The 25,997-nt window shown below is 31.1% G+C and overlaps 3 protein-coding genes across 3 annotated transcripts; 2 read left to right on the top strand and 1 right to left on the bottom strand.

Annotated features, from left to right (window-relative positions):
- Positions 1-2,604: 2,604 nt before the first annotated feature.
- LOC133677514 (protein NRT1/ PTR FAMILY 8.1-like) lies at positions 2,605-4,615 on the bottom strand. The gene is made up of 4 exons (XM_062099594.1): positions 4,513-4,615; positions 4,185-4,402; positions 3,519-4,072; positions 2,605-3,436 (listed from the first exon to the last, which is right to left on the bottom strand). The coding sequence occupies exons 1-4, from the start codon at positions 4,613-4,615 to the stop codon at positions 2,605-2,607; spliced, it is 1,707 nt and encodes a 568-aa protein (XP_061955578.1).
- An 8,140-nt stretch (positions 4,616-12,755) lies between these two features.
- LOC133677452 (laccase-4-like) lies at positions 12,756-15,836 on the top strand. The gene is made up of 6 exons (XM_062099533.1): positions 12,756-12,936; positions 13,529-13,680; positions 13,757-14,001; positions 14,148-14,276; positions 14,383-15,309; positions 15,405-15,836. Exons 1-6 carry the CDS (start codon positions 12,847-12,849, stop codon positions 15,533-15,535), a joined length of 1,674 nt encoding a protein of 557 aa, XP_061955517.1. The 5' UTR covers positions 12,756-12,846; the 3' UTR covers positions 15,536-15,836.
- Positions 15,837-23,107: 7,271 nt separating this feature from the next.
- On the top strand, positions 23,108-25,997 carry LOC133677451 (laccase-4-like). The gene is made up of 6 exons (XM_062099532.1): positions 23,108-23,264; positions 23,775-23,926; positions 24,001-24,245; positions 24,394-24,522; positions 24,624-25,550; positions 25,643-25,997. Exons 1-6 carry the CDS (start codon positions 23,154-23,156, stop codon positions 25,771-25,773), a joined length of 1,695 nt encoding a protein of 564 aa, XP_061955516.1. The 5' UTR covers positions 23,108-23,153; the 3' UTR covers positions 25,774-25,997.

Raw genomic sequence — 25,997 nt, 5'->3', positions numbered from 1 at the left:
ATTTATTAATAGAAAAAATATATCAACTCAAAACATACTAGTTGTATGTGGCTTTAATATACAATTTTTTTTTGTTTAAGAAAGATAAGAAAGTAATGCACATGACACATGATGTTTTGGAGGCAATGGAGAATTCTAATATAAAATTCTCAAAACCACATCAGGGTAATTACACTAAAAAAATAATATTATTATTTTAACTTATTTTTCTATATAATCTTACTTTTGTTAAATAAATTATAAATTCATCACTTATTATTATAAAAAAAAATATTATTTGGTAAATGCTGGATATTCAAATGAGTATGAATGTTTTTTTTTTATCTATATAAAAGTAAAAAATATCAATTGCTAGATTCTTAGCAAAGTAAACAACCTAGAAGTTGAAAAAAGGTGTTCAATTATGCACACTCTTCAATAAATAGTGTGATATAATGTACTTTTAGAGTGTGGAAGAAAAGATAGAAAATTTTGCAAAACATACCCACTTATGCTTACAAAATAAAAGTTCAAATTGCAATGGCATTAGACGCTATTTGGTAATGTGGCTGCGGGTGAGGTTCACCCGCAGCCACACATATCAATGTTTGGTAAAGCAAGCAAAACTGATTTTGCTTGGTAGGACCCACTAATTTTTGCTGCCCAGCCGTAGGATTGGAGAAGCAGCATTTCGTGGGTATTTTTAAGGAATAGTGGAGCATGGCTCCACTGTTCAGTGAACAGTAGAGCCATGCTCCACTGTCGCACTATTTAGTTTAAAAAAAAAACAGTGAGAAAAGTTTAGTTCCCCCCCCCCCCCCGAAAAACCAATGCAGTTAATCATGAACAATATTTAAAAAAAAAACAAATTAGTTTAAGGTAAATTAAATTTACTCGTACTGTAATTGCACGCTCAAAAAATCATGAAAACTGTAGTTCTTGTCGAATGATTTTTGTAAGTTATGAAATTGTAAACTTTTTTAAAAAAATTGTGTTTTACTCGAAAAACTAGTATTTAATTGTTGGATAGATTTCGTATGTAATGACATTGCACATAGTTTAATGGAATAATAAAAAATATTTGATATAAATATTATTTATTTTATGATGTAATAACAGTAGTTAAATCTATAATATTTAAATTAAAAATCATTATTATATATATATATATATATATATTTTATAACCTCATTTTGAAAAGTATTTTTTTAACCAAACACATTAAACTACTTTTTGTTCAACTTCAATTTCAACCATAGTTTTAACCAAACATATATTTTTTCAAACCAACCTCAACTAAAAGTACTTTTTATAAAACATCTTTTTTAAAATCACAACCACAGCAGCAACCACAATACCAAACACACTCTTAATGTAACTACATAATTACTTTAGAAAAAAGTCTCAAGAAGATCACTTATTTGTAGAATTCTATAGCTATTTAGACTTTGTTTCTAATAATATTTTATGTGATGTCATGCCTCCTCCAAATAATCATTGATATCATATATAGGCCATGACCAATAGACCTTGTTTGTGGTGGGACTGCAACTAGTTTAATGAGATAATAAAATTAGAACTCTAATATTGTTTTGCTACATTTCTTAGGTATTAATAATCAAATGTTTTTTATTTAATTTGAAGCTATGAATTTACTTCATGTTTTTTTCCATCATTTTAGTATCAATAACACCCTCAAAAGCTTTAAATACAATTTTAACCAAATAAATTTGAACTATTTTTTATTAACATTAACTAAAAATATTTTTTATTAAACCTATTTTTTTCAATCTCTACAAAACCTACCATGCCAAACAAAAATAAAATCACATCAATTGAAGTAACGACGCGAGTGGAGTGGAGAATTTGTATACGCAGAAAGCTCATCATAGAAGTTGCTTAGAAAAGAAGTAGGTGGGAAGAGAAGGGGAAAAAGAATATGGAGTTCTTGTTTTTATAGACTTCAGCCCAATAACATGGGATGCTTACATATTATGCATTTTGCAGTTAGTGGGATCTTGGGTTCTTACTAATCATAATTAGCAGACAGCAGCGAAAAGGAAATAAGAAAGAAAGTGTTTAATTGAATCCAATCTTCCTAATAAAACTTATTTGGTTGAAATTGAGCAGCTCAGCTCTTGTAATTAAACTCCCTAACTTTTTTTTTGTTGTTGTTGTTGTTAATTGCAGATATTCGAGCTAGCTTACGTGCACATTGATTAATTTCTTGAAGTTCTAAAATTAATAATCATGTAAGCTTCTAGTGGTTTTGAGATTTGTAGCACTTAAACTGATGATTTCTGGGAAGTAAATTTAAAGCCTGACTAATTAAATTATATCTTTCATAATTACAATTCATTTTAGATGTATTAGAAATGACCTAGTCTACCTCAATCGGAAAGAATTTAATTAGTTTTTTTAACATAACAGCCAAAAGTTCAAAACTAAATACCATAAATTCTCAGAATTAACAAAATAAATATAATAAATTTGAGGAATACATTGTTGGGACAACTCAAACAAGTACAACATAGAGACAGGAAGTAACTTAACTATGGGACTTTGGTCCTAACAATTTTAGTTAAGAAATAGTTCTCAGTATCTCTTAAGATCCTGCAATAACTATCAATCACTGGACACCACAGCTTTCTTGTAGGTGTACCATTTGGCAACCAAAAGATAGACCCCCAAGTTGAGCACACTCAACACTGCCAAGAGCCAGAAAAAATAATGAAGATGGCCATGATTCAAATTGTCCGGTATCCAACCAGGCTTACCATGCCTGGTGCTCATATCCGTGACAATATTAACTAGGAATGTGCTGAAGTAGTTCCCAAGTGCAGCGGTTGTGAGTGAGAGAGCTGAGCAAAGGCTCCTCATGGCATCGGGTGCCTGCTCATAAAAGAACTCTAATTGCCCGATAAATGTGAAAACTTCTGCACATCCTATAATGAAATACTGAGGGACCTGCCAAAATATGGACATTGGTATGTGCTTTAGTTCATAGTAGTTATGTTTTCTGACCTCGCGGAGTCTCACAAGCTCTAGATTCCCAGCAACCAACATGGCAAAGATGGAAATTACAAGGCCAATTGCAATTCTTTGAAGCTGTGTGAATCCATTCTTGTGTCCAGTAAATCTTCTTGCAAAGGGCACGATGGCACGGTCGTAAATCGGTACCCAGAAGATTACACTAATTGTGTCAAAGAGGGAGAGTGAAGCAGAAGGGATTTCGAAGGATTTGCCCATGCGAAGGTCCATTGTGTTCCCCTGCAGGACAAATAAGGTTCCCATTTGACTGTATACTGCAGAAAATATTATGCCAGTTGCCCATACAGGAAGCAACCGAATGATGGACTTGAGCTCTTCAACCTGAGTCACGGTGCACAGTTTCCACTGATTCGCGGACCCTTTTAGACGGTCTGATGGAGTCTCCACTGCTGCCTTGTCGAGGAAACTAAATCGAGAAGGAAAATACATTAGCAGAGTCCAAATTACAATACAGCTGTTTGGTGAACTAGTTGTAGTCCATTCAATACCTTAACTGATCCGTGTGGTCATGTTTGCGGCTTCCCATGACAGCAGATTCATGGTCTGCTGTCTCAAACAGAAGAGACTTGTCATTAGGCACTTCGACACGGAGTTTCCTGAAGGATGCAACTAGCACTTGGCACATTCGTGTTAAGGGACTCCCTCCAAGTCTCTGGTTCCTGTATAACCGTGTACCTGAAAAGAAACTCACAACAGCAATTGCCATTGCCACTGCTGGGATGCCAAACCCCCAGCCCCAACCTACATTGGTTTGTATCCAAACAAGCACCGAAGCAGCAATAAGAGCGCCGATATTGATTGAAAAATAGAACCAATTGAAGAAAGAACTCTTCCTTTTCTTCTCATCCTCGTCAGAGTCATCGAATTGATCCGCACCAAAGGAAGAGACACAAGGCTTGATCCCTCCAGTCCCCAGGGCTGTAAGGTATAGGCCTAGAAAGAAAACTGATGTCTGCAACCCTGTTGTATGGCAAACATTCGTTCTGTCACAAGATGGTTTTAGTCCATGGATCGATGCTGACAATGTCAACAATGTCATTCCCTGAAACAAAATTAAAAGTTTTGGACTAGTTAAAAAAAAATATTAAAAACAAGAAAATGATTGGTTAAGTACGCCAGCATGGTCTTAAGAAATAGCTGGGGAAAGAACTTACAAAGACATAGATTATAGAGAAACTGGCAATTGTCCAATATCTTCCCAAGTAGGCATCAGCAAGAAAAGCTCCAAGCAATGGCATGACATAGCATGTTCCTGACCAATTTGTGACATTATTGACCGCCACAACATTGCTCTGGTTTAGTTGAAATTTGAGGTAATTCACTAGATTTGTGTTGATTCCATAGTAGGCCAACCTTTCGCAGCATTCATTTCCTGCAGGCAAGTCAAGATGGGCATGTTAGCCAATCACACAACAATAAATAAATAACGCACGTAGAAATACAAGCAAGCAAGCAAGCACTAGAAAGGTATAAAAGAGTTGCCTAAAATATAAGGGCAAGCTTTCCAAGTTCCTGTTTCCTTCTTGATAGCAGGGTTTCCACGGAAATCTGTTGCTCCATCTTTGGTGAAGCAATCTTCTGCCATGGTTGTTGATGAACCATGGAGTGGTCAATATGTTCGGTTCACCGCTATTGTCACTCTCGCAAGCTCACCTCATTTCAAATAATTTTGCACGTTTCTTTTACTGTGTTTTGCAAGAACAAGTATTTTGCTTCGAAACACTTGAATTTCTAACTAAGTTAGCATGTTAAGAAATCCAAGCCCAAACTGCCTTAAATTACTGAAATTTTTGAGTTTCAAGCTGACAAACATCTTTCCCATCTTTCAATTTTGGCACACAAATCGATCCAAACCATAATTACATTGTGAAGCATTGTCATTTTCTCCTCTGGGCAATGATGAAGCTTTGTTAGACTTAAAAGAGAGTTAAATGCCTGAAACTTGATGAATCATGTCAAGTGGGCTTTCGATGTCTAATGTTATGTTTCCGCAGGCACACTTTCTTAGGAGAAGGAGATATTACTTTTCTTTTCTGTTTTATATATATATATATATATATATATATATATATATATATATACACATATATGTGTATATATAAACTTTAAAACGGGTGGGAAAATAATGTGCTGATAGTAGTATGTATATAGAGTGTTTATATTGTAAAATTGTAGATGTTCAGAGGATTGTAAGGGGTATTATTTTTTCTTTTCTTTTTTTTATTTTAAAAGCTACTGGTGTCTGTTGGGTTAAGGTAAACCACCTGATTCAAGATTATTGAGTTTAACATAGCCGCTACATTTAAAATATTTTTTATATTTTTTATATTTTTTTTATATTTGAAAAATTAACATACAAAGCATGGGCAACATGCTAGTATATATAAAACCATTTTTATAAATTAGGATGAAAAATTTATCCAACCTTAGGATAAGTAAAATCCAATTAAATTTGATTAAGTTCAGTTGTGTTTTTGAAATTTTTTTAGTTTTAAATTAATTATTTTTTTTAAATTATTTTAACATGCTGTGTCAAAAATAAATTTTAAAAAATAAAAAAATAATTTTTTTTACTACACTTCAAAATACACCTTTAATATCGAATAAAGATTTATATACTCCACCACTAAACCTGTTTTTCAACATTTTTTTATTTTATTTTGTGGAGTTGTAATTTATTTTTCGCACAAGATTTTATATTACAATTTATGGAGATTTTTATGAATTTACTCTTAAATTTAGAAATTAGATCCAATGTATTGTTTTTAAATTTATGGATGTTGCTTTTAAAACTTCATATTTTTTATTTTATTGTTTTATAAATTAATAAAAAAAATCCGAATCTTCGAGTTGGATACATACCAGGTGAAGGACCGGACCCAACCTGATGGTATGGAAGGCATAGTTAGACTATATAAATGTTGGATCAGGTGGGAATAATAAATAGCCTGCATGTCCCGATCCATTGCCACTCCTATTTTACAAATTGGCTGATCATCTTTCTATCTGGTAATGAACACTGCACCATTGATGCTTGTACACTATAAATTTTGAGAAATCCAACCAGATCTATGCAGGGCTGAAGATTGAAGACTATATATGTTACTGTTTTTTTAATAATAAATAATAGGATGCTCAAAACTCGATGAATAATTATGAATATTTAATTGTTTTATTTGATGGGTAATAAATAGAGTATATATAAAAAAAACAATTCATGGATATCCATTATAATATTATCATTTAATATACAAATACTTCAAATATGTTATTATTTTATATTTTAATGATAAATAATAATTATAAAATAAATATTAATATAGATACTCAAAATTTAATAAATGAATTATGAATATTTTAAATTTTTATCCAATAAATAATAAATAAAATATAAAAAAACTAAGTTCATGAATATTCGTTACCATCTCTAATTTCAGCTAATAATATTGGAAACGGGAACTCACAAACCGGCTAGTGGCCGGTATTGAATGGCTGTCGCCTGACTGCCTCTGGGCAGCCCATAAATTAATGTGCTCTGAATATGACCGAATGGGCTACGGCAAAAGGTATTTGTGATTTTCCAGGACCAAAAGATTTGATTATTTTTTATATTAAAAAATATATTTATTTTTATTTTTACAAATCAAATTTATTTTTATAAATAAATTATGATAAAAATAAGTTAGATTAGAAATATTTAGTAAAAAAAATAACTCAGAACAAATTTTGAAAGAAGAAGGTAGTATAAGTTAAAATACATATAAAAAAAAAGTTAAAAAAATATGATTTTGATTAAAGTAAAATTTTAACTAAATTTTATAAGAATTTTTTAATTGAATTTAAAAATTATTTCAAAATAAATATACTTTTAACTTTTCTTTGGGTAAAAAATTAAAACACAACTTAACCATATCGATTCAAGGAGCATAGGCATTACTTTTTCAACTAATTTAGCAAATTAACAATTTTCCTTATCATAAATTAAAATTTAAAAGACAAAAAAATGGAAAAATTACTGACGCAAAAATTATAGTTTTCTCTTCTCCTTTCCGCCAACATTTTTCGTTCGTAATGCAATCGAAAAATAAATAAACTTTAGATTTTCCAGTTTATTGCAATATCATCCTATATATATTGTCTAAATTCTCATGAAAAATTCGATTAAATCTTGTATTAAATATTAATTTGGTTATAAGTAATCTTGTATAAAATAACTATCAATAAATTTTGGGATTAGTGCAAAATCTTTAAAGCAATCCATTTTAGAGACATGATATCTATTTATCTAAAACAAAACTAAAATTTAAGTGAATGGGTTATTTTTTTTATTTTTTAAATTTTTTTAATGTGGAGATTTAGGTTAGCTTGCGCGTAACTCAACTAATTTTACGAGTTTTGAAGTTAACGACCATATAAACTTCAAGTAACCCTGAGGTTTATAGAACTCAAATTGATAATCTTTATAAAACAAATTTAGAATATAACCAGTTGACCTATACCCCTCTAAAAAGTAAATCCTTTTCCTTTTCAATTATGTGGGTGTGATGATATACTATCACCGGATTTCATATAAAACTATATTTATATTTTAAAATTTATAAAAATACCTTATTAATTGAATATTATCTTATAATATTAATTTTTAATTCTAAAGCGTTGGCTCGATGGTTAAGAAGTTATGTTTCTTTATTAACTTCTTGGATTCTATTATTTTTAGCAAATGATTTCTTGGATTCAAATTTTGAAGACAGTACTAAGAAAAAATTGATAATAATCAGAAAATGAAATTTAATCTTGAGTTTAAAAATCATATCATTTCCTTTTTAACCGGTTTAAATTGTCCCAAGTCAGAACATGTACGGAAAAACTTTTTGACTTTCTGAAAGCACATTGCATGGTTACTTTTCATCGATTCACTTAAAACCAAAGTGAAGCATGGCAGTTTTATATTAAGGTTGAATTATTATTTTTTTTGTTAATTTTTTTTTAAATTATTTTTTTTTAGTGTTGTTGAATTGTTTTGATGTGTTGTTCTAAAAAATAATTTTAAAAAATAAAAAATTATATTATTTTTATGTATTGCTAAGCAAAAACCACTTTAAAAAACAACATCAACAACACCCTCAAACACTAAGAGTGTTTCAAATGTGATAGCGGTCTATTTAATATTGTGGTAATTATTGTTTTTTAAAGTATTTTTTTTTACTTAGAAATATATTTATATAATGTTTTTTTATTTTTAAAATTAATTTTTAACATCACCATACCAAAACAATCCAAAAATATAAAAAAATTAATTATAAAAAAAGAAAAATTAAAATATTGTGGAAATGTGCAGCCAACGACGTTTCCAAACGTTTTTTTAGACACCGTTTGTTTTTTAATGTATGGAAAGGTGGATTTTTATTTGTTTTTAGATCATTTTAACGTATTAATATTAAAAATAAATTTTAAAAAATTAAAAAAAAATATTTTGATACAATTTCAAGTAAAAAATATATTTTAAAAAGTAATTATTATCACAATTGTACACGAACTCTTACCCAAATACCCCCACATTAAAAACATGATTTGTTTAGTGTTTGTTCTGGTGGTAGAAGATTCATCGTCCTTGACCTTTAGATAATTGTGACTGAGACTAATTACTAAACAAAGTTGAGGATAAATTAATAGTTAGGTAACTAATTAGCTTTGTTCTGAAAAGGAAACCACTTCTTTTAACGGATGAACTGGTTTTTGTATTTGATGGTCGATCAGGGAGAAGAGATAAGGAGTATGAAACGGATAAAAAGTAGTCGATGAATTGTCACTAGCAGCATATAGATTTGGGGGTGATGAGTCGTTGCTTACCCACCGTCGGTTTACATTTAGCTTTCAAACAAGCCATTATATCCCATTGGGGTGCCTAATCTGAGGTCTCCTCCATTGCATGAAAGGAATTTCTCAACCATGAACTCTCTTGAACTGCAAGCATTCTTAGAAATTCTTCTTCTTGTGATAGGAACGTCGTTAAAGGAAACATATCTCCTCTCATTAATTATGTATTTTTTTTCTTCTTTTTTTCCTTTTTAAGAGAAATAGCTTCAATAAATGTATATGTATTCACCGAACTAGCCAAAAATAAATAAATAAATAATTGGTGATTCCCTTTAATTTCCTGGCATGTCTCGATCGCTTGTTTTATATTAGGTTGATAAAATAGCCGTAGTCTTAATATACAATAGGTTTCTTTTTCTTTTTTTTGACATATATATATCCTTTAACTTCAAACATGGTCCCAAATATTTGCCATTGATTAAACACTTAATGCTTGTTGACAAAGAGGATGTATTGTTGACGATTTGAGAGTGCATATTTCTGTACCATTCGTTTATCTTGTTGGAAAGTGTTTTTTTTTTTTAAAATTAATTATTTTATTTTATATTTTTTATATCGTTTTAATATGTTGATAACATAAATAAATTTTTTTTAAAAATATTATTTTAATATATTTTTAAATAAAAAAATAATAGTTATTAAATTATAGCTGTGGTAGTATAAGTCTTCAAGTTTGATAATTCTTCTCGAACTTCAGCTACCATTTTCTTTTTTTTTAAAAAAAAAAAGAAGAAGAAGTTGCCCCGCAGGACACCTAGCAAGACAAATTCATTCACTGAAGCGACTTTTTAATACAGTTCTAGATCCATCTCATGATTTTAAATTATAGCTCTGTGGTCAAAGTAGAGAGGTATATTCTGTTTTTTTTATAAAAAAAAAATGTTTTTTTCATCTTATTCAATGAATATTATTTATTGAATTTTTTAAAAATTACTAGGAACGCATTTCTAGTGCACGCGCATAAAGTTGTTTCATAATACATTATAGTTAAATAATTTTCATAACACAGTACAAAACAATGCATCCTTCAAAATAAAAAAACCTAAGAAGCATAAGTCGGTACACGAATACAAATGTTGATGTTATTGAAATAGTAAAATAACTATTTTATCCCATTAAAAAAATTAAATAACTAACTATTAAAAATTAAATAATTTTTTTTATATGATCAACATTTGTATTATAGTTGTCATCCATATACATTATCATCTTTTTATTTTTCAGAACACAATAAAATAATTAAATTATATTTAAAAGAAAAATTTCTTTAACTTACATTCAATGTTGTTTTTGTCTTTTTAGTATGTATTTTTATAATAAGATTCATGTAGGGGCGATTTGATAATTTAATAAACATAAATATTATTAAAAATTAAAGTTGTTGACGCGTGCTTTGCACATGTCAGCTCATGGGTAATGGTCTCAACTCTCACCCCTTGGGCGACGTGTGCGACATCAACTGTCAGCTAAACACCGACTTCCGGGTGGTTTTTGAATCATCCCGACAACCCCTCCATCCCTTGATAGCATATGCGGTCAACGAACCTTCAGTTTGGCATTGAAGACCTTTTCTTGTTATATATTTGATAACTCTTTTTTTTAGGAAACATATAACACCTGATTGCATGAGAGATACGAAAACGATTCTTTAACCCATCTAGAACTCAATCCGGATTTGTGGTTAGATGTTGAATCTACTAGTAGACCTAATAGAAATTAGGTTCATGGTATCTCCAACACTATTGTCAAGGATATGCGAGCAGGTTGTCGAGTCTTTACCGTTGGGATCCCGTAATATGGATTGAGCCTACAATCACTGGCCATTCAGGTGATCATACAAGAACAAGTTCAAGCTAAGATAACCCCACTGAGGTATGAGACGACCGAACTGAGAGATAAATTGAATTTCATGGAGTTGCTGTTGGCAAATCTCACTAGTCATTGTGCTCCGCCTCGTCGCCCTTCTGGTTCCATTAAAGATCTATCTCTGTCTTCTGCTCTAACTTTAGTTCACTAAATAGATAAATTGTATTTAATAATATTTATTTTTAAATTAATAATACAAATTTTATTTTTTATTTTATTTTAATTTTGTTTAAATTTGATTATTTTATTTTATTTTATTTTTTAAAAAATATGTACATATAGCTATATACTAGTAAAAACTTTTCTTTTTTACTTTCATATAGCTATATACTAGTTTATTGATTGTGTTTTCTGTTTAACTTCAATTAAAACTCGGTACAATAGTTCAAATTTAAAAAATCTTGATCTACCTATATATTTAATTCGGATTTTAAATTAAATCATGTGAGAGTTGTTTTGACGTAATCTTATTTAATGAGTGGAAAAAAAAATTAATCGATTAACTAAAAAAAATTCATAATAAAAGACAGAATTAGAATAGAAAAACAAAATAAAAAATTATAAAAAAATATTGAAAAACCCAAAATATTTTTTAAAAAAACAATATTAAAGGATGGAATTGCAAAATAGAAAATAAAAAAGCTAAAAAACTTTTATTATATAATTAAAAAAGCACAAAATTGATTTATCATAACCTAATAAGTGTAGAACATAAAACTAAAAAAACCCTTATAATAAAGGATGTAATTAAAAAAATAAAAAAAAGGAGGGGGAGCAAAGGAAATAAAAACCATATAAAAATAAAAAAATAAAAATAAAAACCCAAAAACTCATACGGCCAATTTGTCGTCTATAGACGACAGGTCATTTGTCGTCTATGGATCGCAAACAATTTTTCTCCCGCAAAGAATCGAACACAGGCCTCTTCGTGACTCGCACAGGTTAATCATGATATATTATTGTTAACCAAATAAATAAATAGAATACATTAACCTGCTTATATAATTAATTAAACTAACACCACACCTTTCAGCTGTTTACAACTTTTAGTTGTTTCAGTAATTAATCACTACTGGTCTCCTCTTTAGGGTATATATGGTAACCCAAAGTTTATTAAGCTTCTCTAATATTGTCTTAAAAGAACCACTAATTAATTAGAGTATAAAGTTAGTTGATAAGTGGGTTTTTTTTTTCTTTAACACATTGCATTTAAGGTTTGAATTTAAGAAAAAATAATCTCAATGTACCAGCAAACATGACTAAATAATACCTTAATTTTACCCAAAAAAAAAGACAACAAAAATGAAAAACTAAGAGAATTAATCATTGTTCGATCGGGTTGTCCTAGAAAGTACGTAACTAAATAAAGAAAGAATAATAAATAAAAGAAACTTTAAGGACAAATTAATTATGGAGGTGGTGATTAACTAGCTCGACTTATACCATGTAATTTATTTTTGGCTACACCAAAATGTTTTTTCGTTATTCTTTTTTTTTTAAGTATATATATATATATTTTCAACTAATAATCTATTAGGAATTTGGGATTTTTTTTTATTAACGTGGGTATTCGAGTCAATTTGCGCGCGCATCGACTAATCTCACAAGCCCTGAAGTTAACGACTATGTAAATCTTTAATGACCCTGATATTTGTAGAACTCTAACCGGTATCCTCTAGGAATTTGAGATCTTTAGCCATGCAAAGAGATGTTTAATTTGAAGATCAATATTTAGAAGGTGGTTACCATATTAAATAACTTTTTTAACACTGATTAATTTCCACCAACGAAAAATGGTATAGGCAGTTTGCTTCCAAATTTACGTTGGTCCATACGAAAGAAAACTTTATGTAACATGTAAGAAACCTAGTGAGATTAGGCATCAATACTTGCTTTCCAAGAATCTACACACGCACCTAACTGAGAAACAACGACATGGAAGCAATTCCCCTATTCCCTTTATAAGGTTGTGGTAGCGAGTCACACATGAAAGCATCGAAGCCAGAAAGCAATAAGCAAACCAATAGCAAGAGGCATACTGCGAGAGAAACATTAGGAATTAAGTGAGCAAACATGGAGTACTCTTGGTTCCGTTTTATGCTCCTTGCTGTCTGCCTCTTCCCTGCTGTGGTCGAGTGCAGGATTCGGCATTACAAGTTCAATGTAAGTTAAATATGTATGCTGTCGCATGCCTTCATATGACAAAAGCTGGCCTTTTTATGCACATATTTTTCTTCCCTCGATGTCATTATTCTCATTCTCTTCGACATGCATTTCATTATTAGCAGATAACTATGTGTTTGCACGATGCATTGTGTATCTTGACACTGCCTCTGTCTTAAAAAAGCTTTTTCCTGACTCTTGTCCATCATTCAAATTGCAATCATGGAGTTGCAGCACAAAGCTCTCACAATCCATCGATATATTCATGCAACCAGTCAATATATATATATATATATATATATATATATATATATATAATTGCACTGTGTTTGCAGAAATTAGTCGAGTACATTGTCAAAAGTGGCCACTTACAAATGAAGGTTAAAGCTCAACCCAAAGCAAGCAATCCATAAATTAAGTGGAATAAAAGAAATTAATTAATTGCACCAAGAATGGTAAGATATCAAATCACTACCTAGCCGTGACGTAATTAGTTACAACAACTTCAGCAAAATGGACAATTCAGTCATGGAATTTTAATCATATACAAGTTATTCAGAAATGATCTTAATTTGGTGTATCATATGAACAGGTGGTGATAAAAAATACTACCAGACTATGCTCAAGCAAGCCGATTGTTACCGTCAATGGCCTGTTCCCAGGACCAACTCTGTATGCCAGGGAAGACGATACAGTTCTTGTGAAAGTTGTAAACCGTGTCAAATATAATTTGTCTATCCACTGGTAAGATACTAAATAACATTTATCCTCTAATTCATCATGAATGATTCTGATGCAGTTTTTTGCTGGTATTTGGCAGGCATGGCATTAGGCAATTAAGAACGGGTTGGGCTGATGGACCAGCATACATTACACAATGCCCTATTCAGCCAGGCCAAAGCTATGTCTACAATTTTACTATCACAGGCCAGAGAGGCACACTTCTGTGGCATGCACATATTCTCTGGCTAAGAGCCACTGTCCACGGTGCCATAGTTGTCTTGCCTAAGCTTGGTGTCCCCTACCCATTCCCAGCTCCCCACAAGGAAGTGGTTGTTGTTTTAGGTGAGAAACACACAAATTATTTGTTTCACCATAACTCGTCAAAATCTCATGAAGATAAGAATATGGTTCAAACCATAAACCAATTTATAAGATTTGTTGTTGTTAAATATGCGATTTGAGATTAATGTGGTGATGTGATATTGCAGCGGAATGGTGGAAATCAGATACCGAAGCTGTGATCAATGAAGCTCTTAAATCCGGATTAGCACCAAATGTCTCTGATGCTCACACAATTAATGGGCATCCAGGAGCTGTCTCAACTTGTTCTTCACAAGGTATTCAAAAAAGATTAATGGCCATAAGATATACTTAGGAATTCTTGGTTATCGAGGATCGTTTCCCGTAAAGGTCTGATATAAAATTGTTTCCGGACTCATGCAGGCGGTTTCACTTTGCCAGTCCAAAGTGGCAAGACCTACATGCTACGGCTGATCAATGCTGCACTCAATGAGGAGCTCTTCTTCAAAATTGCAGGGCACAAGCTTACTGTCGTCGAAGTTGATGCCACCTACGTTAAACCTTTCAAAACTGATACGGTCCTAATTGCCCCAGGCCAGACCACCAATGTCCTCGTCACAACTAACAAAAATACGGGCAAGTACTTGGTTGCAGCATCCCCATTCATGGATGCTCCAATTGCAGTAGACAACATGACTGCAACAGCCACTTTACACTATTCAGGAGCACTTTCTAACTCCCCCACAACTCTCACCATCCCACCTCCCAAGAATGCCACTGCAATTGCCAACCAATTTACTAATTCTCTACGCAGTCTAAACTCGAAAACGTTCCCTGCCAAAGTCCCATTAACCGTTGATCACAGCCTTTTCTTCACTGTTGGTCTAGGAATTAACCCGTGTCCAACTTGCAAAGCTGGTAATGGTAGCAGAGTTGTTGCTAGTATCAACAATGTCACATTTGTCATGCCAACCACTGCCCTGCTTCAAGCACATTTCTTCAACATCAGTGGTGTGTTCACCACTGATTTTCCTGCAAAGCCACCACATGCTTTTAATTACACAGGCACTCCACCCACAAATTTACAGACCACAAGTGGAACAAAAGCATATAGGTTGCCCTACAACTCGACAGTCCAACTTGTTATGCAAGATACTGGGATCATATCCCCTGAGAACCATCCAATCCATCTACATGGATTCAATTTCTTTGCTGTTGGTAGGGGAGTAGGGAATTACAATCCGAAGACTGATCCTAAGAAATTCAACCTTGTTGACCCTGTTGAACGGAACACAATTGGAGTGCCTTCTGGTGGATGGGTTGCCATAAGATTTCGTGCCGATAATCCTGGTAATTGATGTTTTTGGTTTATGTCCACTAAATTTGAGCTTGAGAAATTTTTCATAATTCATATTCTTTAATTTTTTTTTTTTCAATTTTTGAAGGAGTTTGGTTCATGCATTGCCATCTTGAGGTGCACACTACATGGGGACTTAAGATGGCGTTCTTGGTGGACAATGGCAAAGGCCCTAATGAGTCACTTCTGCCGCCTCCAAGCGATCTTCCAAAATGTTAAACCAGCTGAAGAAATTAATTTACTTGAGGGATAGAAGCAGTAGCCGATCAGAACAGGGGTCCGAGCCGAAAGATCCTATGCTCGAAAAGAGAGGAGTAATATATATATATAAAAACACACACACATATAAAAAAGAAAAGTTGAGAGTTAAAAGATCCAATTTGTTTCTTGAGTAATCTGAAATATTTGCTCAAGCGAGTTTGAATAAAATTTTATGAGCGGTACTGTTGTGGAAATTCAAATGTTATTTTTTTTCCCCTCAAATATATATATTGAGAATTTTTATGGCTTAGCCAATTAATTTGTTTCTTTAATATGGTTTATCATTTTTTTTTCCTTATTGTGAGAAATCTAGTTGTATTAACATGTTGCTCCATGAGATACAATTGTAAATCACAAAAGAACGTGCATCATCTAACCACACTTCATTTAAAACTGCTAACAAAACAAATGGAAGGTTTTTCTTAGAAAAATTCATCAACTTAATAAAAATTCATTATATAAGAGTATTTATGTGTAAACCTTAAGTCAAGCATGCACCAAATTTAAGTAATGCCCAAAATAATTAAAATTAGATTTAAAATTATAAAAATAAATAAAATAATAGTCTAAGATTATTTTTGACTCTTTGCCACATATAATATTGAAAAATACCCAAGAAAAATAATTGTTGAAGAATCCTTGCTGAACACAAGCTTGATGCTTTGTAATATAAGAATTAATTTTTGACCATTTAATTCTTCTTATTTGATATAAAATCCTTGTTAAATAAGTAAGCCAAAGGTTCCTACATAAGTTCTCAATAACATTAAGCAACTTGTAGAAAAATTCATCAACTTAATAAAAATTCATTATATAAGAGTATTTATGTGTAAACCTTAAGTCAAGCATGCACCAAATTTAAGTAATGCCCAAAATAATTAAAATTAGATTTAAAATTATAAAAATAAATAAAATAATAGTCTAAGATTATTTTTGACTCTTTGCCACATATAATATTGAAAAATACCCAAGAAAAATAATTGTTGAAGAATCCTTGCTGAACACAAGCTTGATGCTTTGTAATATAAGAATTAATTTTTGACCATTTAATTCTTCTTATTTGATATAAAATCCTTGTTAAATAAGTAAGCCAAAGGTTCCTACATAAGTTCTCAATAACATTAAGAATTTCTTATAGTGAATGGAATCCATAATTTTTAAGAAAACAATGTTTTTTTTGTTTTTGCACTTTTCTGATAAATTCTAGGTCCAACTTCACATATATCATTCTCTCTTGTCTGAATGAATTAACGAGTTTACCATATATATTTGAAGAGTTATAGATGTCTAGTTTCCAAACCAATTGGAATCGAACTCAAAATCCTCCTATAACTTCAGATATGACCCGAAAAGTAGACAAAAGTTTAGACTGGCAGATTTGAGCTTTTTAAATCTAACCTCTTGACTTAACTTATTGAACTCCTCTTGGATCCACTTTGTTTATGCCCTAGAATAAATCCAAATGATACTCCTAATGGATCCTTTGATGTCATGTAAGAATGCAATTTAGGGTTTAAATTAAGAGAATTGAAAAAAATGGATGAAATCAGTCATAATTGAAAGAATTGAAAGATCAAGGATCAAAATGGAAAAAAAATGACAAAATTTGGAAGTCCAATTGATTCAATTGAGAAACTAATTGAGGAGAAAAAATAGAATTGAGGGAAAATTGGCTAGATTTGCAAGTCAAGGACCAAAATAAAAGAGATGAGAAATTTTGGAATTCCAATTATTCAATCAAGGGCTTAATTAAGGAGAAAAAATAAATTTTGGAGTGAATTTGATAAAAAAAGAAGAAGAAGAAGAAAGAAGAGTAAGAAACCTAAGACCAAAATGGAATATGTGTTTAAATTTAAGGATCCTATTAACTCAATTAAGAGTGTGATTGAAGAGAATAATTAAAAATTTTGGAGTCAATTTGATAAAAAAAAAAAATGAAAGAATTACAGTTACAATATGTAAGGAAAACACTGTAACTTTCCTCGAAAATTACTATTGATTGCTACAGTGTTTTTTCCCACATGATTTTTTTTTCTGTTTTTGTTATGTTTTTTTCTAAAATTATTTTTGTCAATTTTATTTTTTAAATATTAAGCTGGTTAAGAATTGCAATTACAAGTAAATATAAGTTTTCCCTCCAAAACACTATGGATTGATACAGTTTTTCCTCACATAGTTTTTTTCCATTTTCTTTTGTGTTTTTTTTTTGTAATATTTTTTTTCAAAATTATCTTCGTCAATTTTTTTTTAATATTAAGTTGGTTAGAATTTAACTTTGTAATAAAGCTTATTCATGTGGGGAAAGAATTGTAACTTTCCTCATAAAATATATTGAATTGCTACAGTATCTCTCCGCATGATTTTTTTTGTTATAATCTTTTTCAATTTTATTTTTTTTAATATGAAGTTGTTTGTGAATTACAATTACAAGTCATTACAAATAAGGCTAAATCATGTAGGGAAATACTATAGCTTTCATCATAAAACACTGTGAATTGCTACAATGTTTCCAACATAATTTGTTTTCCTTTTTTTGGTGTTTGTTTTGTTATTTTTTTCTAAAATTGTCTCTGTCAATTTTTTAAAATTTTTTTAAGCTGATTAAGAATTTAGTTTTGTAATTTTTTTCTTTAAAACACTATGAATTGTTGTAGCATTTTCCCATATGATTTTTTATAATTTTTTCCAAAATTATCTTTGTCGATTTTTTTTTATATATATTGAGTTGGTTAAGAATTATAATTACAATAAAGCAAATCATATGAGGAAAGCATTGTAGTTTTTCTCACAAAACGCTATGGATTGTTACAATATTTCTCTAAATGGTTTTTTATTTTATTTTATTGGGAAAAACGCTATAGTTTTCCTCACAAAACATTGTCAATTGCTACAACGTTTTTCCTCGTGGGTTTTTTTCCTTACAAAATTATCTTTGTTGATTTTTTTTAATATTAAGTTGGTAGAGAATTGAACTTTGTAATTTTTTTTTGCTTTTTATAAACTGAAAAGCTAAATCATGTAGCGAAAACATTGTATCTTTTCTCATAAAACACTGTAGATTGCTACAAATCATTTTGTTCAGTCTCTAAGTTTTTTATTATCAACACAACTTTTTTTTTCCGTCTTGAAATATTTGCTCCATCATACCTTTAATTTATATTACTTATCTAGCGTTGGTTCACAATTATAACACTATCAAGTACATTTGTTTTATAAACCCGCGACAGTACGCGGGCATGTCATCTCATTTCTTATTATAGAGTGTTATGTAACTAATTCATATAATGTTTTGTTTTAGTATATTAATAATCAAATAATAAAGTGTTTGGTAAAGGAAAAAGACAAAGAAAAACACATCATTTTTATTATATTTACTTCTTTTAAAAGTTTGAGGTTTAATATATTAAAATGGATCTCAGACGTATGAATGTTTTTTTTTTAAATATAATTTAGACTTTTAAAAGCTTCTTGATGTTTTTTTTTTGTTAAAAGTATTCTATTAAGCCTAGGTTAAGAACTAATGTTAATTCAATTACCCAAAAAAAAATAAAAAAGAAACAAAGAAAAAAATAGTTGTCGTAAGGGGTGAGCAAAAAAACCAAAAAACTAAGAAAACTAAGAAAACCAGAAAAAATAACTGAAAAAACCAAACCATGAAAAAAAACGATTAAATTGATTAAATTTTTTAAAAAATCGACCGGTTCGGTTCGGTTTCGGTTTTATAAGCCTGAAACTGAAAAAACCGAATCCAAACAAAAAAACCGGAAAAAAATTGAGTCAAAACTGAGCCAAACCGGAAAAACGAGCCGAACCGGAAAAACCGAGCCAAAACCAAGCCAAACAGAGCCAAAATCGAGTCAAACTGAAAAAACCAAGTCAAACCAGTTTGAACCTGTTTTTGTCAAAAAAACTAAACCGAAACCGGTCTGTTTGAACCTGTTTTGATTTTTTTTTTAAATTTCAATTTGGTTATTTTTTTTTATAAGAACCGAACTGAAAATAATCACCCCTAATTAAAATCATAGATTGGCTACTCAAGTACATTTCACACAAACATACGTATATATAGGATCAAGTTTGGATTAAATATCAGGTTAAGTTTGACATTATATATATATATATATATATATATATATATTAAAACAAAACATATCCATTTAAATCGGTTATCATTCATGTTAAAAAGTATTCCTATTTTAATTTAATTAAGTTAAAAGGGTAATAATTTAATATTTTCAACATGGAAATGGTATATTAAACTATGCATTAAAATTTCTATTTTAAATAATACATTTAGTAATTAATTTTATATGTAAAAGGTAATAAAACAGGTGTTAATATTCTTATTTTAGTCTTTTAGGTTTACAAATTGTTTAAGGGTTGAATCAAATATGGGTTGACATAGAATTCGTGCTTTATATATAATTATGAATTTAATTTGTGATGGCATTTAATCATGTGATGGATGGAGGGTTTAGCTCAACCAAATTGTTAAAGTTTATGCACTCAGCAAACTCACTTGTCTTTTAACCTAGTCCATTTGTTTTTAGGTTTTAAAATTGTTTTTTTTTAAATTTAAATTTTTTATTTTAAATTAATATATTTTTAGTGTTTTTAGATCATTTTAATATATTAATATTAAAAATATTTTTTTAAAAATAAAAAACATTTCTAGGTAAAAAAATACTTTGTAAAGTAATTATAATCACACTTTCAAATAACTAGTTTAAACAGTGAATAAGCAGCAAAACGTGAGCAGCAAATGATCTCCTCTAGTGATCTAACCTGCCAGCATTCTATTGAAATTGATCTAATGATGCTTGGATAATGAGCCAGGAAAAAACATATTACCGTCGAAAGGAGGACCTGGTGCGTGTCCGGCATCCATCACGAGACCTGCAAGTTATATTGGGCCATCCCCAAGGAGGAGGACCGCAAGCAATGCCTCGAGGAAGAGTGTTAGGCCTACCGAACTTTACCCTTTTTTTTTTGTTCTTAGGCTCTCGACATCTGTTGTTGAATAAGAAAAGCAATATTTGGGTCATCACGGAAGCTTTGAAGACCTCAAGCGCCGGATAATTAGTAATTTGCCCTAAAGCTGGAGCTGAAAAGTATGGGGAAAATCATATTGAATTTTTGCTGTGTTTGATTTTCAAAAACTAATTTTTAAAAATTTAATTTTTTAATTTTTTTTGTGATTGTTTGCTAAAGTTGGTTAACAAAAAATATTTTTCAGTTAAAGAAAAATTTGGTTTGGTTTTTAGGAAAGTATTTTCCTTTTATTTTGGACGGAAAACACTTTCTGAAACTTATGAAAAATTTAGAAATATCATATTATTTACTGATTATATTAAATTTGGTCCTTAAACTTTTGATTGCTATATATATTTTGTTTTGAATATTTGTTTTTCAATTTCATCCCTTAAAATTTAATTTTATATTAATTTTGGTCCTTATTTTTATAATTGTTATTTGCTTTTCCCTTATCATTTTTTAATTGAAATTTTTTATCTATCAAATTTGGTTCTCATTCTTTTGATGGTTACTTATTTTATTTAAATAATTTATGAAATATTAATTGTTATTATTTTAATTTCTTCATCTTTCAATTTTTTTTATTTTTTAGATTTGATCTCTATTATTTTGATTTTTATTTATTTTATTTGAGATAATTTATGAAATTATATTTTTTTTCAATTTCATTCTCATTCAACTTTTTAATTTGTAAGATTTATTTCTCATTATTTTAATAAACTTGAAAAAAATAAAATATTAATAAGTTATTTTCCAGCTCATTTTCATGACATAACCAAACACTGAAAAATATTTTTCAACTTATTTTTCATTACACTACCAAACATCAGAAAATAATTCACTTTCCTGGAATTCACTTTCTAAAAAAAATTACTTTCTAGCAAATAAACGGGCTTATATGTTTAAAATGTTAATTAAGATCATTATTTTAAAATATTATTTTTCCACTAATTGCCATTGAATTTAAAATAAATACTCTTTTAAAACAAATATAAAGTTACCAAGAGTCAATTTGATAGCAGTAAAGGAGATCTGCCTGAATAAAATATCATTGAATTTGGTCAATGTTTCTTAGAATAAAGTGAATTAAAAAGTTATTTCAAAACATAACCAATATTTTTAGTTATTTGTCTAGAAAGTTTAGTATATCCCATAAAAATAATGAATTTTGGATGAAATAAAATCAATAAATCAATTCTAAAATCAAACACCGATCGAAGCTTCAACTGCATTTCTGAGCTAGGCAAGCTATAGATTTGAGTTAATACATGTATCTAAACCTTAAGACCATGTAACACACAATCAAAGTTGCAAGTTTGTTGTTTTAATTAGCAAAATTCTTCTAAAATATGAAAAGATAGATTTAAATACCCTAAATATTTGTAAATAACTAGAAAAAAATTAATCCAAAAAAATAATAAAGCTAAAATCCAAAATTATCAAGAAAAAAAATTTAAAATATGATCTAAAACTTCGTAGATATTTTTGAGGGTGTTTGGAGTGATATTTGAAGAATCTAAGAAACAAGTTTAAGAACAGCGAAATAATGTCATTTTAGATTTTATTTTTTTTTAGAAATTTACTTATAAAATTTAAGTCTAATCCAATAATTGAATAAAAAATTATAATTATTTTAAGTTAGAATGTACATTTGAATAACTTCTTGGATGTTTTTGTATTCATAAAATCCTATTCTAATTGTTCAACATCACATTCAAAATAGAAAATGGATATTATGAACATCCACTCCACACCTTAACCGAATACTCAAGAGAAAGTTTAAATAGATACCTTCTCAAATTTCAATTCTTTACACTTTGACTCCTAAATTTTAATTTTTTTTTACTTTGATCCCTGAACATTTTAATCTAACCCTTGAATTCGTTTTTTTTTATATCATGAATTCAACACTCTTCTGGTAAAAAAGTTACCCCAAATTACTTTAAGCTCTTGTATTGCCTCAAAGAACGAATCACATAACCAGACATTGTTCGTAGCTAATGTGAGTTAGCTCAATCGGGATGTCATGTCCTAGAAAGTAACAAAACAAAAGAAACTTTAAGGGCAACTTTATGGAAATGGTGATTAGTTAAGGTGACTTGCCTGATGCTGAGTTGACCAAATGTTCTTTTTATCCCGTATTTGTTATACTTTTTTCAACTAGTGGAGTAGATGGTAGGACAAGAGGATGTTTTCAAGATCAAAATGTAGGAAGTGGGTACCGAATTTAATCATTTCACAGCAAAAAAATCAAACTTCTATGTAAGGTTCCTAACAAATGAAAGCTCATAGTTTGCTTCCAAATCTACGTAGAACCATGAACAGGAGTACTTTATGTAGCACGTAAGAAATCCATCGAGATTAGGATTCAAAATCTTGTTCTCCAAGAATGTGCTCACCCAACTAACCTAACTGAGAAAAACGACATGGCAACAATTCCCCTAATCCCTTTATAAGGTTGAGGTAGTCAGCTACAGATGAATGCAGCAAGCTTGAAATAAGAAAGAAGTATATCAGTAGCGAGAGAGAGGATTGAAAGGGAATGATCAGAAAGTCAGCAAAAATGGAGTACTCGTGGTTCCGTTTTATGCTGCTTGCTGTCAGCCTCTTCCCTGCTTTGGTCGAATGCAGGGTTCGGCATTACAAATTTAATGTAAGTTTTCGTTGTAAATATTATTTTTATAGAACAAACTTGGATATGGTCTAGCCTTTTTGCAGCTAAAAGGCTGTAGCACGCCGTCATTAGTGACCAAAGCTCGCTTGAGGTCTTGACTAGTCTCGTTCACATAGAGAATTTTCTTCAAAATGCACTTCATTGTTAGAAAACTACGATTCAAATTGCAAGCTTAGAGTTTTCCAATGGAAAATTTGTTCTCATTCTTACTTTATTGGAAATTATTTGCAGCAAAAAGCTCTCGCTATCCATTTATATATTTACACAACTAGTCAGACAAAATTATTTAATATTTGGGCAAACTTAGTAATGAAAATTAATTATTTGGACAGTAATGGTAAGATCTTAAATCGTCAACAGACTCCATGCAGAGCTATAGTGACAGAATTAGCTACAAACACTTTAACAACTTGGACAATTTTGTCATGACCTTTGAATTATATACATTTAATGTAGAAATGAGCTTGATTTCTCCTATCATTTCAACAGGTGGTGATGAAAAATACTACCAGACTATGCTCAAGCAAGCCGGTTGTCACCGTCAATGGCCGATTTCCAGGACCAACTCTGTATACCAGAGAAGACGATACAGTTCTTGTGAAAGTTGTTAACCATGTCAAATATAATGTGTCCATCCACTGGTAAGATACTAAAAAACATTTATCCTAATTAACCATGAATGATTCTGATGTAGTTTTTTCTTGGTATTTGGCAGGCATGGCATTAGGCAATTAAGAACGGGCTGGGCTGATGGACCAGCGTACATTACGCAATGCCCCATTCAGACAGGGCAAAGCTATGTCTACAATTTCACAATCACAGGCCAGAGAGGCACACTTCTTTGGCATGCACATATTCTCTGGTTAAGGGCCACAGTCCATGGTGCAATAGTTGTCTTGCCTAAGCGAGATGTCCCCTACCCATTCCCAGCTCCCCACAAGGAATTTGTTGTTGTCTTAGGTGCGAAAGACGTACAAATTTATTGCTTCACCATAACTTGAGCAATTCTCGAGTTGTTAAGAATATGGTTCAAACCATAACTCCAAGTATAAGATTCCTAGTTGTTAAATATGCAATTCTGCATTAATTTGGTTAAGTTATATTGCAGCCGAATGGTGGAAATCAGACACTGAAGCTGTGATCAATGAAGCTCTTAAATCAGGATTAGCACCAAATGTCTCTGATGCTCACACAATTAATGGGCATCCAGGAGCTGTCTCAGCTTGTCCTTCACAGGGTATTTAACTGGCATGGCCTTAAATTTAATACTAAGGTTCCCGTTATCAAGGTTTTACTATATTAAAAAGCTTACACAAGAATGTTCTTCGATTCTTGCAGGCGGTTTCACTTTGCCAGTCCAAAGTGGCAAGACGTACATGCTACGGCTGATCAATGCTGCACTCAATGAGGAGCTCTTCTTCAAAATTGCAGGGCACAAGCTTACTGTCGTGGAAGTTGATGCCACCTACGTTAAACCTTTCAAAACTGATACAGTCCTAATTGCCCCAGGCCAGACCACCAATGTCCTCGTCACAACAAACAAAAACACCGGCAAGTACTTGGTTGCAGCATCCCCATTCATGGATGCTCCAATTGCAGTAGACAACATGACTGCTACAGCCACTTTACACTATTCAGGAGCACTTTCTAACTCCCCCACAACTCTCACCATCCCACCTCCCAAGAATGCCACTGCAATTGCCACCCAATTTACTAATTCTCTACGCAGTCTAAACTCGAAAACATTCCCTGCCGAAGTCCCATCAACCGTTGATCACAGCCTTTTCTTCACTGTTGGTCTAGGAATTAACCCGTGTCCAACTTGCAAAGCTGGTAATGGTAGCAGAGTTGTTGCTAGTATCAACAATGTCACATTTGTCATGCCAACCACTGCCCTGCTTCAAGCACATTTCTTCAACATCAGTGGTGTGTTCACCACTGATTTTCCTGCAAAGCCACCACATGCTTTTAATTACACAGGCACTCCACCCACAAATTTACAGACCACAAGTGGAACAAAAGCATATAGGTTGCCCTACAACTCGACAGTCCAACTTGTTATGCAAGATACTGGGATCATATCCCCTGAGAACCATCCAATCCATCTACATGGATTCAATTTCTTTGGTGTTGGTAGGGGAGTAGGGAATTACAATCCGAAGACTGATCCTAAGAAATTTAACCTCGTTGACCCTGTTGAGCGGAACACAATTGGAGTACCTTCTGGTGGATGGGTTGCGATCAGATTTCGTGCTGATAATCCTGGTAAATGTTTTCAGTTGAAATTCACAGACTTTGGCTTTTTTAAATTTGTTTCAATTTGTGTTCTTTAACTATCATCTTTTCGTTTTCTGTAGGAGTTTGGTTCATGCATTGCCATCTTGAGGTGCACACTACATGGGGACTTAAGATGGCGTTCTTGGTGGACAATGGCAAAGGCCCTAATGAGTCACTTCTGCCGCCTCCAAGCGATCTTCCAAAATGTTGAAAGCAACTCGGAAAGAGAGGAATATATATTCAAACAAATACAATTAGATAGATTTAATATTTCGATTTTTTTTCTTGAGTAAATTGAAACATTTGCTCAAGCGAGTTTAAAAAAAAAAAAAAGTCTTAGCAGTATAACTGTTCAAATACAAATGTTAATTTTTCTCGAATATAGTGAAGATGTTATATTGCAAAAATTTGATGACTGATTATGCCTGTTCACTT

This window comes from Populus nigra, chromosome 17 (genome assembly GCF_951802175.1).
Source record: "Populus nigra chromosome 17, ddPopNigr1.1, whole genome shotgun sequence".
NCBI lineage: Eukaryota > Viridiplantae > Streptophyta > Magnoliopsida > Malpighiales > Salicaceae > Populus > Populus nigra.
The sequence above is the reverse complement of the archived record's forward strand: the minus strand, read 5'-3'. Positions and strand labels throughout refer to the sequence as shown.

Excerpts from the sequence above, each read along its gene's own strand:
- LOC133677451 (XM_062099532.1), top strand. The coding sequence starts at position 23,154 with ATGATCAGAAAGTCAGCAAAAATGGAGTACTCGTGGTTCCGTTTTATG. Across the intron at positions 23,265-23,774 it reads TTCGGCATTACAAATTTAAT|GTGGTGATGAAAAATACTAC; the intron begins GTAAGTTTTCGT and ends TCATTTCAACAG. Across the intron at positions 24,246-24,393 it reads GGAATTTGTTGTTGTCTTAG|CCGAATGGTGGAAATCAGAC; the intron begins GTGCGAAAGACG and ends GTTATATTGCAG.
- LOC133677514 (XM_062099594.1), bottom strand. The coding sequence starts at position 4,615 with ATGGCAGAAGATTGCTTCACCAAAGATGGAGCAACAGATTTCCGTGGA. Across the intron at positions 4,403-4,512 it reads AGCTTGCCCTTATATTTTAG|GAAATGAATGCTGCGAAAGG; the intron begins GCAACTCTTTTA and ends ACTTGCCTGCAG. Across the intron at positions 4,073-4,184 it reads TCTCTATAATCTATGTCTTT|GGAATGACATTGTTGACATT; the intron begins GTAAGTTCTTTC and ends ATTTTGTTTCAG.
- LOC133677452 (XM_062099533.1), top strand. The coding sequence starts at position 12,847 with ATGGAGTACTCTTGGTTCCGTTTTATGCTCCTTGCTGTCTGCCTCTTC. Across the intron at positions 14,002-14,147 it reads GGAAGTGGTTGTTGTTTTAG|CGGAATGGTGGAAATCAGAT; the intron begins GTGAGAAACACA and ends GTGATATTGCAG. Across the intron at positions 14,277-14,382 it reads CTCAACTTGTTCTTCACAAG|GCGGTTTCACTTTGCCAGTC; the intron begins GTATTCAAAAAA and ends GGACTCATGCAG.